At 39.3% G+C, this 18,951-nt stretch overlaps 3 protein-coding genes across 3 annotated transcripts in view; 1 reads left to right on the top strand and 2 right to left on the bottom strand.

Annotated features, from left to right (window-relative positions):
• The window catches only part of col27a1b (collagen, type XXVII, alpha 1b), a 61,010-nt gene extending 53,403 nt beyond the window's left edge, over positions 1-7,607 (top strand). Inside the window, exons 49-61 of the mRNA XM_070905053.1 lie at positions 565-672; positions 773-826; positions 2,603-2,665; positions 2,831-2,884; positions 2,986-3,021; positions 3,552-3,569; positions 3,727-3,762; positions 4,672-4,698; positions 4,824-4,889; positions 5,086-5,254; positions 5,350-5,459; positions 6,191-6,409; positions 7,461-7,607. Of these exons, the coding sequence (XP_070761154.1) occupies positions 565-672; positions 773-826; positions 2,603-2,665; positions 2,831-2,884; positions 2,986-3,021; positions 3,552-3,569; positions 3,727-3,762; positions 4,672-4,698; positions 4,824-4,889; positions 5,086-5,254; positions 5,350-5,459; positions 6,191-6,409; positions 7,461-7,607 (1,107 nt within the window). The remainder of the gene's footprint in view (positions 1-564; positions 673-772; positions 827-2,602; positions 2,666-2,830; positions 2,885-2,985; positions 3,022-3,551; positions 3,570-3,726; positions 3,763-4,671; positions 4,699-4,823; positions 4,890-5,085; positions 5,255-5,349; positions 5,460-6,190; positions 6,410-7,460) is intronic.
• Positions 7,608-9,315: 1,708 nt separating this feature from the next.
• LOC139284484 (3-oxoacyl-[acyl-carrier-protein] reductase FabG) lies at positions 9,316-12,481 on the bottom strand. The gene is made up of 8 exons (XM_070904773.1): positions 12,391-12,481; positions 12,093-12,263; positions 11,264-11,442; positions 10,439-10,532; positions 10,291-10,360; positions 10,165-10,201; positions 9,927-9,990; positions 9,316-9,525 (listed from the first exon to the last, which is right to left on the bottom strand). Exons 1-8 carry the CDS (start codon positions 12,412-12,414, stop codon positions 9,367-9,369), a joined length of 798 nt encoding a protein of 265 aa, XP_070760874.1. The 5' UTR covers positions 12,415-12,481; the 3' UTR covers positions 9,316-9,366.
• Positions 12,482-12,686: 205 nt separating this feature from the next.
• ppil3 (peptidylprolyl isomerase (cyclophilin)-like 3) lies at positions 12,687-14,473 on the bottom strand. The gene is made up of 6 exons (XM_070904795.1): positions 14,462-14,473; positions 14,124-14,198; positions 13,735-13,828; positions 13,554-13,621; positions 13,331-13,449; positions 12,687-13,138 (listed from the first exon to the last, which is right to left on the bottom strand). The coding sequence occupies exons 1-6, from the start codon at positions 14,462-14,464 to the stop codon at positions 13,012-13,014; spliced, it is 486 nt and encodes a 161-aa protein (XP_070760896.1). The 5' UTR covers positions 14,465-14,473; the 3' UTR covers positions 12,687-13,011.
• Between the last annotated feature and the right edge of the window lie 4,478 nt (positions 14,474-18,951).

Genomic DNA, 18,951 nt, shown 5'->3' with positions numbered 1-18,951 from the left:
GTGTTTTCTGATCTCAAAGGCCAAAATCTGCACAAAGTCTTAACACCATTTTTCAGTAGACCTCATATTTACAACAGTAATTTTGGGAAGCCAATATTACATAAAATTTACATACATATGACTGTGAGAAACACAGAGGCTTTATTTGTTGGACCTTTTGGCAATTTTCATGGTTGGGGAATACAGTTGGATACTGAGTTGGTCATATATTGGTGATCTTTTATTGAATTTGGACAGTTTGATATGAAGTAAACTGTAGTTTGGTTTTACTGCATCTTGTGATAATGGAACTTTCACAACTGCTTTTAAGGGGTCACTACGGTGATAGTGATGTAGGGGAAAAGGCATCCTCCCAGCACTGTTAAGGTCCAGGTACAGTTCTTGGCAGTGATGCTTCCTACTTGGTTAGGTGCCCCACTAAATGCAATTAGCAGTGTCCGTTGGTGGGAAGCCAGAGAGGGATCATGAGATTGTCGCTGCACTCGCCGCTTCTATTCAGAGGTTATTGGGTGAGATGTGAGGAGGATGTGCATGCGTTTACGTGTGTTTGTGTGTGTTCTCCAGGGTGAGAGGGGTCTTCCTGGCCAAACTGGCGCATCAGGAAAAAGAGGCTCTATTGGTGGGATGGGATTTCCAGGAAAACAAGGAGACCCTGGACCTAAAGGGCAACCAGTGAGCACTGATTTGTCAAATAACTTAAAATTCCTCTACATGACAACTTCTTCTGCTGGTTCAGTGATGAAGATTACTTTCCCTTCTCTCTGTTTATCAGGGGGATACTGGTGAACAAGGATTTCCAGGGGTGTTTGGTCTGTTTGGACCAAAGGTATGTGCTCCCATCAAGCTCCATTCACAACCATAATTATGAACTCAGGTCAATCAGACCCATGAAGTCTCAGTTCTCCTGTCTGAATGCAGTTCTTAACTCTTAGACCAGGCTTGACATGGCTGTGAGACAGAAAAATAAATACCCAAAAAGTCTTTTCAAACTCACCTTTTGGTACTGTTGCAAAGTTTGAACATCTACAATTGTCTGGAGGTACATTACATTATGTTGTCTTCAGTAAAAATTGCTATGAAAGCTGTTAGGTATTACTATAACATGCCCCAGGATGACATCTGCTCCAACATAAGTCTTCTTTACTTACAGCACTGCTGCATTATAGATGATTGCCAGCTGAAGACACAGAACAGGCTTTACTAGTCTCTAGTCTACGAGTCTCACTCTTTAATTTAAAACCCTGAGAGTGATGGATATTTTCCTTCTGTGGGAGTTGAACAGGAGTGGGAAGCAGATGTGCTTTGTGTTAGTGTTCAGTATCGTTTATAATAATTGTTCTATTTCAGAAACACTGAGTAAGGACATTTAGAGTAAAGTCATCAGATAAAAGTGCAGAAATAAAGGCTCTGAAACAAAGTGTTTTAACATGTCAAGTCCCAGAGGGATGTTGAATGGCTGTAATTACGTAACAGCAACAATATTTACCTTATTCTGAATAAGAGGAGAGATTTAAGCCGTTTACAATCATTTCTTATAAAACGTTTCCACGTCCTTTGAACTATTACATTAATCAGACTTAACTTTTTTTGTTATGGTACTATCATGATAAATTTAGCAAAAACACTGTTCTACTATATGAGCGTAGATTAAACCTGGTGGCACATGTATCGTTAAGCCGTTGGGTAGCTGTTAGGTAGTGGTATGTGAAAATGTTATATATAGACAACAGAACTTTTTTTGTGTGGTGTTGCCCATAGACTAATGCAGGGGCATTACACCATCTAAAAACATCTGTGACACCGCGCACAAGTATCTGAAGCGGCATTTGGAAGGTTGTGTTTGGGTTTACAACTCTCAAAGAACAGGGGAACACGGGTGGACGTGAGGAGGGGTGAGTAATTGGTACTCACCCCGCTGAGAGTAACAGGCTGCGACTGCCCTCAGTAAAGCAAACGTTAATATCTCTTTAATGAAGAGTGTCATTTGTTAAAATCGCCACAGACACATTCAACCAAGTGACATTAGTTAGGTCTTGTGTAGCGTTGAAACGATTAGTCAATAAATAAAAGAATCGGTAATCCAATTTGTTGCCAATTAATGTTGTGTTGATCAGCTAAGTAATTTATTAAGCACAAATGTGAGGTTTCCAGCTTCGATGTGAGGATTTTAGGCAACCAATTTAAATTGTGATGTGAATTTTTTTAATTCTTTTGACATTTCTCACAATAGATGGTTAATTGATGAATTTAAAAAACGATTGATTAATCAGTAATTATAATGGTTTGTTGCAGCCCTAGTCTTAAAAATATTAGAAGCTGAAGCCTTGAAACTAAGTCATTTATTTATTTTGCATATAGTACAGACTGTTTGTAACATCTAGTCTGGAAATTGAAGTGTTTTCTTAGAGCCACTGCCTAGAGGCCATTAGACATTTCAGCTGTTTTAGCATTAACGTGGTGGATCCCAGATAAATTTGTCAATGTAACAAATCCTACTTGTTGCCAATAGAGGTCAACATTGATCAGCCAGTACTTAATACTGGTTTAACCTTTAAACTTACCAGACCTTATCCACCGTTACAACAAATATTTGTCTTTCAAGGGACCCCCTGGAGACTTTGGCTCAGCAGGGATACAGGGACCTAAAGGACCACGTGGTTTGATGGTAAGATGAAGATGAATGGTAGTTTGGTAACTCAGTGCAGTATTTCAGCCAATGCCAATGCACTGAACCCCCACAAACTGCACACTTGCCATGAAAAATAAGCTGTACTCCATCAGATGCTCCATCATATGTGTCCTCAGTCACTAACATGCCTCCACTTTCCAGGGTATGGAAGGAGCTTTGGGCCCCGTTGGCATCATTGGCCCCAGCGGTCATCCTGTATGTACCTCATATCTCATCCTATCTGCCAAGCTTTATGTGACTTCTCTCTGCTTTTTGGCAGTGATGGAATGATCCTCTGTCTCCTTTCTCTCCATCAGGGACCCCAGGGTGACAAAGGAAGTTGGGGGGAGACGGTGCGTGGCGCTGTTTTGATGAATCCTTTTCTGTCTGTACTGTGAGCACAGAATAGGATACTTAGTATGGAGACGGCACACCACTGAGCCTCCTTTGCCCTCAGCACTTTTCATTTCCTATTGCGCTCCACTGTTTGTTGTTACACTCACAGTGACACTTAGCTGCTGTGGAATTCCTGTCAGGGTGATAAATGTTGGCTGCATGCGCATCTCAAGCTTTTTTAAGAGGTTTGTTGAGCACTCATACACAGGCATAATTCACAATTCACTCCTAAAACGCCAACATTCATATGGGTCTGCTGCGTGAAAATTGGATTTGCTGTGTAGAAAAAAAAGATTTCTGAGTGTAGGCTTGCAGAGAAGAGAGAGGGCGATTCAACATACAGTAGATAAAGACTGTCTATTGAATCGATAGCACAAAGACTGTGTTGCACTGCACACGATAGAATAATATCTGGTCTGCTCTCATTCTCTTATTGTGGGATTGTCCGCTCATGAATATTGATTTCTTTTTCTATGAACTCCAACAGGGGTTGCAAGGACCAAGGGTGAGTAATTATTCACTTCTGTAGCTTAATCATTATTCTCTGTACAGGTCTGTGGTCTGCTTAGTCCTAGAAGAAATGAATGAACTATTTTATCATCTTCTATAAAGGCCAAATGTTAAATAATTTGAAGGCTAATGTGGTGATGTTATTTTTTCAGGGCTCTCCCGGCCCTCGCGGTCCACCTGGACCACCAGTAAGTTTTTAATTTTGTACATTTTACATATGAAAATGTGTCTTCCTTTTATGTAATTCTGTCCAGATTTGAGCGTCAAAACAAGTGAAATAAATCACCAATGAGAACTATGATTGATTGATTTCCAGAAATGTGCAGCTGAATTAGGTGCTTCTCAGATCAAGGAGAGACACAATGATTGTTGCAGTCTTTTATAGTGCAGACTAGTGTTTTGACTTCACCGTGTCTTCATGAGAGTCAAAATGTCGTAATGCAAAATGAAATACATACAGGAGTGTGTCAAAAGATCTCTTTTCCTCCTGAAAATTTCACTTGTTTCCAAATCTTTCTTTTTGCATTTTAAGACGTTTCATGAAACAAGTAACAGTATTTAGATAACTCCACTAGTATCAAGGTAGTGTTACTGATCTACACTGAACACAAGTGAGATCATGTTACACCATTGGCGTTTTTTTTCCCATTGGTGTTATCCTGAAAATGGTCTCTTGGTGGATCTGATGACACCTGAGGTCTGAGGGTGGTCACAATAAGTGTGTTTTCATTATTCAGATCCCAAAGTTACATAAAAAAACAGTGGACTCGGCCGTGGGTGCAGCATCTAGTCTGCTGGAAAATCATCTGAAGACGGAAAACTCATTTGTGCATCTGCACAGTACCTAAACTGTGAGAATAATCTAACTAGTTCTAGATGTGCATGTTTTCCACTGTTAGCCAGCAGCTCTTCTCTTCTGTATTTGACATGTCGCACAATGGCAGAACTCACCACCAACAGTGGACATTAGGATTCACAGAACTGCTCCCTGAACACAAATAAACTGACTGGCTGTTGCTACAAAAGCACAAAAAAAAACCCAAAACAGAAGTGTGTCGATGTTGCACATAATACAGGTTTCTCTCTTTGGTTTTCAGGGTCTTCCCAGTTCTGCCCTCTTACTTGTAAGTGGGTTTCTCTTTCTTGTCAATTCAGGGTTTTATAAATGATGACATGTTATAGTTCAAACTGAAAAGTAAAAATGACCATGGTTGTGGTTACCTTATTGCCTTGCTGTCTTCCTTGGTAGAGAAATGAGGCTCTTGGTACTGCCTTTCAAGTCATCATCGATTCCCATGCTTCACTGAGGCCAGAGGTTAGTTTTGAAACTATGCTTATTGCAAGGAATCGCTGTTGATTGTTGGGTTCCTAATGGTTACTATTAATCTGAATGAGTCTGTATAAAGTTACATAAGTTAGAAATCCAACTAAAGTCCATCAATCTAATAAAGGCTGAAATGTAATAGAAATTACATTTGAAATAATCATGCCAATGTTTATGTCCAAAGCAGAACTATCAGAGCATGGACCTGCCCATGTTAGACCAGAGTACAGAGATCTTCAAGACCTTGCAGCATCTCAGCACTCTGATCCAGAGTCTTAAGAACCCGCTGGGAACCCGTGACAACCCTGCACGAATCTGCCGAGACCTGTACAACTGTGAACAGAGGATGTACGATGGTGAGGAGACATTTAAACTGTTATTTCTGTGCACGTATTCATTCTGTTCTTATTAGTTAAGAGCTGATTCTTCCTCTGCTGCTGCTCTTCGACAGGCACTTACTGGATCGACCCAAACCTCGGCTGCGCTGCTGACACTATTGAAGTGACGTGCAACTTCACTGGTGGAGGACAGACTTGCCTGAAACCTATCACAGTATCCAAGGTTCGGTTCACTTCTGTATTTAGCCATTTGTGTCAGCTAGACCAAAACACCCAGTAGAATGTAAGCTCATATCACTTAGATGCAGAGATCACTTCGGAGCTTATTATGCAGACATCGGATGAATATCAAATGCATGATTGCTTGTGTGCATGTGGAGAATGTTCTCTGCTTCAAGAAGTAGAGGAGCTTATAGTTGAATGTTGTTCATGTGATAAATTAAAGTGCACAGCTGTTCATTCGCTGGTGGTTCTCTCGATGGATAATTCTCACAATGAATCTCAAGGCTTCCCATTTAAAGCTAAATCAAAGGCTCATTCAGCTGGCAAGTAAACCTCCAGAATCTTAAACTCTCCTTTCATTCCTTTGTGTTGGAGTTATAATTCAGCCATAAGCTATTTCAAACACAGACAGGCAGACTAAAGGCCTGCATACACTGTACATGAAATAAAAAAGGGGCAGACAATCATACTTAAAGGCACACTCTGTGATCCAGATGTAACTAATTAATAACAGAACTGGAGTCTGTTATGAACTCCCAAATTGATTGTGCTCAAGTGCTTCTATCTATACTTGCCAACAACAAGTCCCGTTATTTATGTTTATATCAGGAAGATCTTGTGAAGAAACTGTCATTAGAACAGGCCTGTTTTCTAAATCATGATTATTTGAGAAACACTCATTCTTCATCTACTCAAATGTATCAGTCAATCAAAAATACACTTGTGTTACAGTTGGAGATAGGAGTGGGTCGTATCCAGATGAACTTCGTCCACCTTTTGAGCACTGAGGCCGTGCAGCACATCACCATTCACTGCCTCAACACACCTGTGTGGGCAGCAGGAGCCTCCCTGCAACCTTCATCCAGGGCTGTGAGCTTCAAGGCCTGGACGGGGGAGAAGATTCAGGCAGGCGACCTCCTGGAGCCGCTCATACCCCGAGACGACTGCTGGGTATGCACTGTTACTTTTCTGCCATGGATTCAAAGTAGAATTTCTATGTTGGATGAGAATATCGATCCAACGCTCGTGTTTGTGTGAGACAACTCCGCAGGGCGCCTTCACCCTGTGGAGTTTTCTTGTAAACAAACTAAAGTTAAGTTAACATTCAGTGCTGCTCACCAAAATGCATTGTGTGTATCCTTGAGATCTAACAAACTTTTTGAATGAATGTCCTTCCTCAAAACATTTGCGAAAATAGATTTTTTTAAATATTTAAAATCTAGCATTGTTTACATGTTTACTTGCTAGCAGTCTTCTTCTCTGCCTTTGCTGGCGCATTGCTGCAGCATATGTTAGCGTGTTCCGCCACCTGTAGAGCAGTGGAAGAGTGTGAAACCACTGGCAGAGACGTGTGTCATGTCACCCACGAGCGTGCATGAGATAAACAAAACAGGGACCCACTTATAGAAAACACGCTCCATGACGCTACAAAGGTCAAAACCTCCACAGGAAACCTTTTAAGTATGGAGCTGAAGCCAGGAGGCAGTTAGCTTAGCTTAGCATTAATACTGGAAGCAAGGGGAAACTGCTAGCCTGGCTCTGACCAAAGTCTAAAGAATCTGCCAACCAGCACCCCCAAAGCTTACTAATTGACACATTTTATAGCTTGTTTGTTTAATTCGTACACAGCAAGAAATGTAAAAAACAAATCGCTTTCTTGAGCTAGCTCCATACTTTACCCACAACAAAACATGTTTTCTCACTTAGCTCTAGTGGTATCTATGCAGATACCATCCAGGTTTTGAGACATCTGTTTCTAATACGTCTGCCTGCAACCCAATACAGAGTAGATGAATGGAATTTAGTTTGACAGGCACACAGCAGTGTCCCTGTTACTTTGACTAATCCACAGACCTCAATGTCAACGTTTTTGGTATAAAGTAGTTCCAAAAACAGTGAAGTCGCACAATGAAGTCTGTTCAGAGTAACTGGGACGTTGTTTGTTGAATCTTTAAAATGTAAATCTTCATTATTTTTAGCATAATGCAACCTTCACTTTCAGATCAAAGATGGTCGCTGGCGTCAGACCCACTTCATCTTCCAGACCCAGGATCCAAACTTACTCCCCATAGTGGATGTGTACAACCTACCAACCACAGAAACTGGCGCACGCTATCACCTGGAGGTGGGGCCGGTGTGCTTCTTATAGGGCCTGTGGAGGGGCCGGGAATACTCCTCAAAGGAGTTACTGCATGGAGGAGGTTGGACGGGGGAAGACTAATGCTTCTGTGGTTTCCTGATCAACAGACCCCCCATTTTCTCTCTACAAAATATGCTTGGACTGCAGAAACAGGAGGGGGCACCAGAGAAAGAGGGCCCATTGAAAATGCAGAGATAAGACTTCTAGCACTAATCAGCCTATGGAAAACAATAATAAGCTCCTTTTTCAGAGACTTGTTTGTGTGATACAAGACCTGAAGGCCCCTTTTGGAAGGAAGTAATATGAACGTCTCGTTCCGTCACCTCTCGGACCATGTTGTATCATATTTTCTTCACGGTCTGATACCCGATTTTACAAAAACCTAAAACGTTTTTTCCAAAAGAGATCTGTACAGAAATATGAAACAGTTACATCTGCAAATGCAATAATTCCTATTTTAATGTTTAAGTATTATTTATACATGTATATGTACTGTATATTGTAATATAAAGTGCAATAGTTATTGTTCCACAGCCTTTTGGCATATACAGTATCAACATCATATCACTCATTCAGGTATACAGTGTGCCTCAGACACACAGACATGCTGTCTCCAGGTAAGTCTTTTTGAGCCTCTAATAACTGTCCTGTGCTGAGAGACCCCGCGTTTATACAGATATGTTCACACAAACAACTGCTGTGTGGTACTTTCCATGTTAAAGTGGACCGAAGCTTTCCACAGTGTGAACCGAGAAAATGTGTCAAGATGCTACCTCGTACTGCACCTCTCATCTCACAGCCGTTACCTGATAAAATCTGGGATGACACAGAGGTGACACCTGGTGCTGTAAAAGTTGACACTCGTATGATAAACTCATGTCAGCCCTCAGCAAAGCAATGACTGTTCTTTTACTAAAAAGGGAAGATTGTAAAATACACGCAGGCCAAATTCATTAAATTATATTTTCAAGGTAGTATTTTAACGTTTTCAATACTCTTTGTACTATCTGACACTGAGTCTGATGCTATCAGTTTTTATCTCTCTAAATGTCTATAATTATGCAACCTTTATTATCTACAGTGGATTCTATTTAATTTTTATTTAAATTCTGATTAGCTTTCCAGTTCAAAACCAGGCATCAATGTCATGCTTTCTCACATTTTTGGTCATTTGGAGCTTTAAGGAGTCTACAATCGGTTTGTATTAAACTGTGCGAGACAATCAACTAATTTAGGACATTACCATCCTCTTTTTTTTTTCTTTTTTTTTTTACTTTTTGTGTTTGTCACTCAAAGGTGCAGCAATTATGGTTGGTCCCACCAATCTATAAACTCAGAGGATTTCTTACAATACACAACACTAAACTACCATGGTACATAAGCTTACAGTGTTTGGTCTGTACAGACATTTTACGGTGCGTGAATGAAGTCTAATGACTCAGCAGGTAATTCAATAAATGTCTGAAACCTTTGTTGATAAGCAGCTTTCACATTTTTTTTTCCATCAAAGAAAACTTCATAGCAAAGTGAGAAAATAAAATGCATTTAAACTGCCTGCTTGTGGCAGCTACTACCATTGTAAACATAGAAAACTGTGTTCTTGAAGTAATGCCTTGTTCAACCCCCACCCCCGCCCCCCACCCGATCAGTGTTAGTGGCAATAGGGGGATTCTTTCAGCTGCAGCCTTGTTCGATACAAAAACACAGGAACACTTAAGAGGGTGAAAGCATTATATTAGCAGACTGCTGTATCTTAACGTACATGATCTTATCTTGGGCACATGGCATGGCGGCCCCCATCAATGGGTAGGTTGACTCCAGTAATGAAGCTGGCGGCATCGGACGCCAGGAAGGCGATGCTGTGTGCCACTTCCTCCACCTCCCCTGGCCGTCCGAGGGCGTGGGTCTGCTTACACTTAGCAAGAAACTGGTGGTGAAAAGAATTGACAGGATGAGGACGGTCAATCAAATGCTATATATATATATATATATAAGATATATATGTTTGGTATGTTGGTATGTTTGCCTTTATTTAATGGTAGACAGACACATAATGATGGGGGCTATGTTTGGGATGGCTTGCAGCACACGTGCCAGACCAGATCTGAACACAAAAGATCACACTTAGGGGGTGGAGATTCCCCCCAAATACTGTATATAATTCTACTATACAATACATGGTTCAAAGTGTTCCTTTGATGCATTGCTGACTGGCATTTACACTGTTGTCTTCTGTGCTATCAAACGCAGGATATGACAGACGCAAACATGGAGACCAACAACAAATCAATATTAGTGGCAACATGCAGTACTGATGTGACGTGTTACCTGGGCATACTGGTCCTCATCTAGTCCTGCTCTCTTGTGGACATCTGTGACAATCACACCAGGGCTGAAGAGATGCGGCGGGTGCAGGAATACAAAAATACAGTAAATCACAAGTGGTTACAACTGATATCACTGCTTTTTAAATTAGGAATTCATAGAGTCTACGTTAACTAATTGTAATTAAAGTCGATTACTGAACACAATAAAAATAACATACATTTTTCATTCAAACACTTACCAGACAGAGTTCACTCTGACCTGCTTACATGCCAGTTCTGAAATTTAAAAAAAAGTCATGTTATTATATATTGTGAACTTTTACAATGCTGAATACACAGTAAAAGGAGAAAAATGGCTCGCTCACCAAGTGCTATACAACGTGTGAACTGATCGATGGCAGACTTGGACATGCAATATGCCAGCACACCAGGGAACTGCAGAGAGAAAACAGTGTGTCACAACTCTTAAAAGAGATTTAGAGGAACATATGTGGCCAGCTGCTTGATACCCACTGATCTCTGTCCATTGACACTGGACACGTTGACGATGGAGCCTTTGGTCTTGATCAGGTGGGGCACGCAGAGTTGAGTCAGGTGGTATACAGATCTGGAATATGAAACAAAGGTTATGGGACATACTAACTAAAATTACTGGAAATATAACGCTAAATGTCAAGTTGTGGGGTAAGCAACTACTAGTCTTGTGTCATCTCGAGGCTGCAAAGGACAATTACATCCTAACATCTGATGGGATTCATCAGCATGGTAACAGCAGTGTCACACCTACATCCACACATCTAGATTGGCTGGCTGGTGAGTAGTGCCATTAATCTAGTGTTCCTGTGGATTTATGACAGCGTGGCCTGATGTCCTCTACAGAGAAATCTGGGGGCGAGCACAACATCATTTTCACTTCTGAATTGGCATTCTGTATTTATTTTCACATTTGTTGCACAATTGAATGTAACACATCCAATTCAATGCAGTGATAAATGCAGTAGCCTGTCCTACATGAGATAATATGAACTACAAAATTACCCATACCACTTCAAGTGGACACTGTGTCTTTGAAAATCAGTCTATATGTCTTGCCCCTACACATTCACTAGATTTAGTCAAGCATGTATGCAGTTTTGTTAAGGTGCTGTAACTAAAAAATTCAAATATACCACATTTTCTCTATCTCAAGTCCTTTTTGATACATCCTCCATTCACAAATCACTTTAGCCAACTTCAAATTGAAGGCTATATTCAAGAGCCATCTCATCTGGTATATCCCAGCTGCTGTACTACCGTAGACTCGGTAATAATATGTCTCTATGGTGTTTGAAATCCTACCTGACATTGATGTTCATGATCTTGTCATACTGAGCCAGGTCTGTTGTCTCGATGCTGCCCATTGCCAGGATGCCAGCGCTGTTAACCAGGACGTCCAGCCGGCCGAAGTGAGCGATAGTTTGCTCCACTGTCTTCTTCACTGCCTCCTCATCAGTAATGTCTCCGGGAACAAGCAAAGGCTGAACACAAAGACACTCAACGGCTCATTATGTTTTGACTTCAAAGGCATTTTTGCACAGGTTACAAAAATGTATTCACACAATACAGAACAAATCCCTTTGTTAAAAGGCAGTAATGTTTGGATGATACAGTAAGAATGTCTTTCATTTGATTTGGGTTCATCATGTGATAACATGTAACCTATGTCAAAAATGGCCACTTTATATAGTCTACATGTATTTATATTTATTTACATCCATGCTGCATATGTCCATTTGACATGAAACAAAGTTTTATTAGTTTTACCCTTAGGTACAGTGTTCCTAAATATGCCTACATTTAAAACCATTTATAAAATGTGTTTTGGGCTCTACCCACAATGCATTAGGACTCATTACTGATTGCAGGCCTACTGAGACCCACATTTTAACTTATATCCCCTGTCAACTTAATGTGTCTGGCTCTGGTTATTGTACGTTTACGTATTCATACAAACGGGATGTTACGCCAAACTCCATTCAAAAAACAGGAAAAAACGTTCTCTTCATATTCACACTTCTCCTGGTCCACAAAGAACTACATTCAACGAAACTTTGGCAGTGTCAACATGTCTGTACTCTAGTTCAACGTTATCTAAGTCACATAGTGCCCAGCTGAGTGTGAGAGTTACCTCGGCAGCTCCACAGTCGGTGCACTGTTTGGCTATTTTGTTGAGGTTTTCCACGTCGCGGCCGTTAAGAGCCAGCAGGACACCGAGTTTGGCGAACAGGACGCTCGTACCTGCCCCGATGCCCGAGCTGGCACCCGTTATCAGGGCCACTTTCCCCTTCAGGGAAGACACCTAAAATACACATACAGTCGCCGAGTCCAACAGGTGTCCACACAGTACCTTACCGTCAATAAATGAAGTGCAATTTAGTTCACACTGGAGAAGTAATAACAAACATCGTGTAAGAAAGTAAACTTACTTTAAAAGCACTGTCTGTAGCCATGCTTTTTGTAAGGCTTGCATGTAGTTTGCATTAACTTAGCTAAAGGCAGTGCTATATGCTTCGTCCACTAGTGATGACGCAGTTTGACGCAGCAGATACCGATTTGTAGTTCATATACGCTACGTTGCTCCTTCTCTACACTTCCAACCACACCTTCAGCGTCTTGTCTCTTGAAGTGAAGACATTTGAAAATGTCGCAGAAAATGTTTTGAAATCATGCTAAAGACAGAATGTTGATTATAAAAGTTTTATTTAGTAAAAAACATGGGCAATATATTTACATATCCTAAAAAAAACAGAATCTGTATAGCAGTGCTGTAGTAAAAGTCAGGCGTGTTTGGTTTTTGGACCAAATTGTGAATGAATGAAGATGTATATGTGAAGAATAACATACTTCTCCAACACAAAGGCTTTGTCCCATCAAGATGAGTTTAAAGGGGATGCAAACCATTTCTTAAAATTAATAATCATACGTAGCTAGAAAGTGGAGAAAGCATACCCCTGAATTAGGCAAGGTACTATACACTTTATCAGTTGGCTTATTGGAAACATCAGCCTGTGTTAAAGGCCTATCTGCATATTTGAAGAGAAAGTCGTCTATCCAGCAAAGGGGTTGGCATGAATGGTCACATCCTTTATCCGGGTTTCAGTCAGCGGTCGGAACGTCTTCTCATTGACAGGCAGTTTCTCCAGCTCATCCAGTGTTTCCAGGCCATCGATGATCCTACATGTTGAGGAGAACAAGATGCAATTAAATGCAACTTAAAATTACATTTTAATCAATCAATAACTGTCAAGCACACCCTAACTAGCTGTCCATAGAGCCAAAACTATTTTCATTATCTCTTATATCCCTATCATTATTTCTATCTCACTCACTATAAACACCCATTTATTGTAGTTTAAGGTTGCGTACTTTCCAAACACTGTGTACTTCATGTCCAGATGGGGTTGTTTGGCATATGTGAAGAAAAATTGAGAGCCATTCGTGTTGGGGCCATTGTTTGCCATTGAGACCACTCCTCTTACATTATGCTGAAATAAATAAAAAAAGCAGAAGAATACAAAAGTGTCAATGTTACAGACACACCCCTGACGCAATATTAGGTAAAAACAAGCTACAGTTAGTAGGTACTCACTTTTAGGTGTTCGCTGTACTCATCTTCAAATTTGCGACCCCATATACTTGTTCCACCTTTTCCTGTGCCTGAATGGTTTAATAAAAAAAAAAGGTACAGGCAACAACGAACAGGAAGTGAGGATGTGAATTCAGACATTTTAGTATTGAAATGCAGCAGATGCAACAGCACTCCTGTATACCTGTGGGATCTCCAGTTTGAACCATGAAGCCTTTAATATTTCGGTGGAAGACACAGCCGTTGTAGAACCCACTGGCACACAAAGCAAGAAAGTTCTGTAAATAGTAAAAACATGTCAGGATATTCCACGACTTTGTTGGGGAAAAGATGTGTACATCTCGGTTTAGGCGATGTAGAAATTACAGCATTCTTATCACAGGTTGTGTGCAATACGTTTTCAACTCAAACTAACGCAAACATAAAAACGGTGAAAAAAACACAACACAACCATGTCTGTAATAATATATAATATAAGCAAGGAACTGTATAAGTTATAATTATATATGCAGTAATATAATGACACAACTTAGATGCAAACGCAAACCTAAAGAGCTGGAGCATTTCACTTACCTCACATGCTTTCGGTGTGCGCTCACAAAATAATTCAATTTTAAATTCTCCTAGATCTGTGTGAAGGGTAACAGCCTGCAAAAGTCACAACAGAAAGAAAACACGTTAACTTTTAAGATGCACAAGAGCGGCCATTCACGACTGCTTGCTACCTAACGTTAGCTTAGCCTGTCAGCCAGACTGCAAAAATAAGTTCTCATTACAGAGGGGACGTTTCTGGACTGGCTCGTAACAAACGTATCCGCGTTAAACCTCCTCATTAGTTAATAGCTTTTTTTAACTGTTTGGTGGCTTCATGTTGACAGATACCGACTGGAAATTCTTACGATAATATTTACCATTTCAAACGTTGCGTCTACGAACAAGTGTGTCGGAGAAACACGTCCGTCTAGGTGCAGTAGCCCGGCGCAGAATAGTTCCGCAAGGGATTTGCGGTCATTTTAAAAAAGCGCACATACATATAGCAACATTTAAGTGCCATGGACCTATACATTTGTTAATGTTAATTATATTGTGTCAGTCATTTAACTACTCGGCACAGAGCTGTTAAAGCTCAGTGGAAACCACAAGAAAAATTTACACTTGATGCTGTTAAGACATGGCGAGATTAAGCTGCTAAAAATTATTGCCCCTTACTAGCACCCCCCTTTTCCCATTCTCTGAGCAATGTATACCGTTTTCCTATGGTTTATCTGATAAGAGTATTACCAGATTTGTTATTGGGCAATTTAAATACTGTAATTTAGGAACATGCTACACAAAGGCACAAAACTGAGATGATGAATGTCTTAAAACTAGATTTTGATACAGGGAAAGGGCCTGATTATCAGGTAGCAGAGCAGGATGCACCTTAAGGCCATCATCATGGCAGTTTATACTGTGGTTTTGAAAATGGCAACAGAAACCAAGAGAAATTTGTTCAAACAAGTTTATTTGATTTTACTTTTAGTGGATGGTGTGCAGGAGAGGATGGGAAACATGTTCACACAGGATACTCACTGTCACATCATTCATGGCAATACTGATGCATTGATGATTTCCTTATTAATGAAAAACGTATGGCAACCAAACACTGAATGAAGCCAAATTTGTACATTACCCATGATTGGATGTTAGTTGGGAATTGTTGAGAAAAAAAAAAAGATTTTGTACCCACAAAATAAAGATTTTAAAGAGGAAAAACAACAAGAATGAACATCAAGGGGTCTCATCATGCCAACATACATACACACGGATAACACTCGCACACACACTTCATCTGTGCTAATCACAATGAGGACACAACAATCCTGAAACAATACAGCTCAATTTATACATGATCACTGACAAAAAAAAAACCCAGAATCAAGGATAAACCAAGTGGTTTCTTTAAAAACACAAACACATTTTGTTTTAAACCAGCAGTCAATATTAAATACACCAAACTAGAAAAGAATGTATAGAAATGCATATAAAACTGTAACTGTATAAAACAACTGTTTAAATTAATAAAAATACCAGGTGTAATAGAAAATAGGCAATCAACTCAAAAAAGAAGTGAGTACTAGCTGGTTTCCTGAGAAATTTAGCTATATTGTAATAATACTAATAGCTGTCAAAATGATAAAAAGGAGGGAAAATACAGAGAACAAAAAGATTAACAATAACTATGAGACAAAAGGCTAATCTATTTACTGATACCACTTTACTAGCAACCTATACAATGTATTTTTTAATGTACTGACCATTTAATTGCAGAGCGCACTGCAAAACTTTACATGTGACATAAGGATTTCTGATGTCACTCTTAATTAGAATAGTTGATTGTCTTAATCTGGTGTATTGCTGAGGTGTTCTGGATGTCATTTAAAATGCTCCATTTGGGACAAAATTAATTAGTTTTTCTATGAGTAGTAAAACAAAAAGACTTAAATACTAACCTAATACCATTTTAATCTCATGGCTGGCAGTCATTCAGTTGAACCTCCCCATACCGGAAAAAATACAAAGTATGTATCATATACATTAAATTGTGTTGTATACCATTATTTGCATTTACCTTAATTTAATTTGTGGGAGAAGTGCTGTAGTGCAAAAGCATTCTCCAGGACCAAAAGTCTCCTCTAATCTACTTAACTTGAAATTCTCATCATCACCATAGTAAAATTAATGCCCATGCACATTAGAAAACTACATCACTACTAACCTTTACATAGTTTAAATAAAGGCGATATTGCACAATATAGCATAGTTAAACATGTAACTGTAATTAATGTACATAGCTTAAACTATTCCTATGCTTTTCAACCCAGTTACTGTGTATTGCTACTGTCCAAGTTTTCTTTGCAGTTAGGTTTATTAAAACATAAACTGATATTTTCTTTCTCAAGGTAAACACAAGAGCCTCTGTTGTGTGTTGTGCTGTGTCAGAGCTGTGCATTGATCTTCAATTCCACAGTTTTAGCATCGTGCTGCTTACTGTGGCAAAACACAAGTGCAGAAAAGTCACTCTCAGGCAAAAAGTATTAAACATTTCTCTACAAATGAACACACTTTGAAACCAGAGAAATAAATGACAACAATTATATGGCCTGACCTGAAAAGAGACAGAAAAAAGAGAAAAGAAAAACTAAAACATTTCATTGCATCTCCCACTATTATGAAATGAAGTCAAAATTGCGATAAAATACACTATTCCACACACTAAGTGAAAATTCTGAGAAACTAAGACAAAAAAAAATGTCAAGTCAAAATCTCATAAATCATATTTAGTAAATCAAGATATCACTTTGTTATTCTGACTTTGAGAATAAAATATATATATCTTTTTGTCTTTTTTATTTCCCCAGCAGGGATGAGTTTCCATAAGAAGTGAGTGTATCTGGCACAAATAAACCCCCACACAACCAAAATCATCCAATAAAAAAAAACCACTTTCATTCCCAAAATGAGCTTATGTCATTTCAATAATTAAAATCTAAACCCAACTGCTAAAGTTCCAGATCACTTTTACTGGATAATTTGTTCATTTGTTCAATGTTCATGCCTTCTGACTTTTACACTTTACAGTAGCTGTCAGCAGTGCGCGGCCGCCCTGGTTAGCAGAGTTAAAGCTGCGCTAGGGTAAGACCTTTATGTACAAATAAAGTTAGCACAGCCAATGTCACAAGGTGAGGCAACTACACACAAGAATGTCTCTATCACATTTGAGACTCCACATAAATCTTTTATTTGCCCAAATTGATTACTAGTGTCAAGTATGGTCACTTGTGAAAAGTCCACAGGAAGTGATGAAATGAAACATTAGAGCAAAATATAAAACATGTAAAACTGTTGCTCCCATTATCACTCGGGGATGGGTAGTCTAGTGCAGCTTTGAAGACAATGATCTGCATCGAAACATGGTCATGATACGATGTTTTGAACTCTACAGATGACACAACAAAAATAACAGAAATGGTACATTACACAGAAGGAGTGAATTAAAGTTAAGGCAACTGACCTGAAAGCCATGGCTCTTTTCAAAAATGCCTCCGAATCTTTCTTGCCAGTGACAAATGAATTTGTTCATTAAGTGGAATGTTGCTTGTTTTTTTTTTGTTTTTTTTTAAAAGCTTCAAGCTTTTTGAAGTAAAAGCTAAAATTTCAAATTTCAGTATGATGAAGTTTCAGAAATTTTGCACTGTTTTTTGTTTTCTTTTACATAAAATAAATCCAATTAAATTTCACATTAACAGCAATTTCAATATTAGATTAAAGATGGCTGTAATCTCACATTACCCCATCAAGGTAGAAACATCATATTAATCTTATGTTATAATAACAAACTAAAATTAACACAAGGCTCTTAGAAAACATATTTGAAGACGTGTCTGGTGCTTTTACTTGTTATTTGCAGACAATAACACTTAACTATCAGGACATACAAGTAGACCAGAGCTTACTTCATATCCACCACAGAAAGGGTAATAAACCAATTTAGTGTTTCAGGTTAGCGTTACGTTCGTTTCAGATATATTACCAACATTTGGAGGCTTCATTTCAATGTAAATACTGTTATCCTGCACAAACTTAATTTTAATTATTTTGATGCAAACATGACTCATCTCATTCAAAACCTTTTCAGCATTTTCCCCAGATTTGTTCATTTTGTTTTGTGCAATATATTACAAACAATGTGGACGCAGCATGTTGTAGCACAGTATACTGGCAGTAAGGGTTGGGTATCTGCTTGCTGATAACATGTTCCACTAATGTTGTGTAATGGTAGTCCACTGGGTCGCATTCAGTAAAATAATTGCATTTCCTCTAGCGCTAGGTCAAACACACAACACAACTTTCCCCAGAAAGACGCCATCAACCCCCTCCACTCTGCCAAACTGGCTCCATGTAAGGGCTGCAGTCTGGCCTAAAACCACATGTTGTACTGCTACCAAGACTCAGGCCAACCAAAGACAACTCCTACGGCTTTACAGCATTTGCACTAACGGTCTCCTCGGTGACCCCTCTCAGACACAAGGATCTTCACATCAGTCATCATTAGTTATCCCTGATTTGTGATTTCATGTCACTTTCATGATTTTCAAATAAATTTCAAACCAAGCACATATGCAGGTATTTGAGGGCCGTGGTCACCCCTCTACAGCAGAAAAACAATGACAGCTTATGTCAGTGTTGGACAACAGATGCAGAGTTAAAAGTCATGGCACTTCTCTGACTCAAACTTATAGGAATGCAAACTTGACTGCGGAGTTTGCTTGTGATTAGTGTCATCAGTCCCTATATACATACAAATATAACATTTGGTGATATAATCAGATGACTTGTCAAATTGTGGGTGAACATCTAA

Source organism: Enoplosus armatus, chromosome 4 (assembly GCF_043641665.1).
Source record: "Enoplosus armatus isolate fEnoArm2 chromosome 4, fEnoArm2.hap1, whole genome shotgun sequence".
In the NCBI taxonomy this organism is placed as follows: Eukaryota; Metazoa; Chordata; class Actinopteri; order Centrarchiformes; family Enoplosidae; genus Enoplosus; species Enoplosus armatus.
The sequence above is the reverse complement of the archived record's forward strand: the minus strand, read 5'-3'. Positions and strand labels throughout refer to the sequence as shown.

Excerpts from the sequence above, each read along its gene's own strand:
- LOC139284484 (XM_070904773.1), bottom strand. The coding sequence starts at position 12,414 with ATGGCTACAGACAGTGCTTTTAAA. Across the intron at positions 10,361-10,438 it reads GTGTCAATGGACAGAGATCA|TTCCCTGGTGTGCTGGCATA; the intron begins GTGGGTATCAAG and ends TTCTCTCTGCAG. Across the intron at positions 9,526-9,926 it reads ATGAGGACCAGTATGCCCAG|TTTCTTGCTAAGTGTAAGCA; the intron begins GTAACACGTCAC and ends TTTCACCACCAG.
- ppil3 (XM_070904795.1), bottom strand. Across the intron at positions 13,622-13,734 it reads TCAAACTGGAGATCCCACAG|GCACAGGAAAAGGTGGAACA; the intron begins GTATACAGGAGT and ends TAAACCATTCAG. Across the intron at positions 13,139-13,330 it reads AAGTACACAGTGTTTGGAAA|GATCATCGATGGCCTGGAAA; the intron begins GTACGCAACCTT and ends CTCAACATGTAG.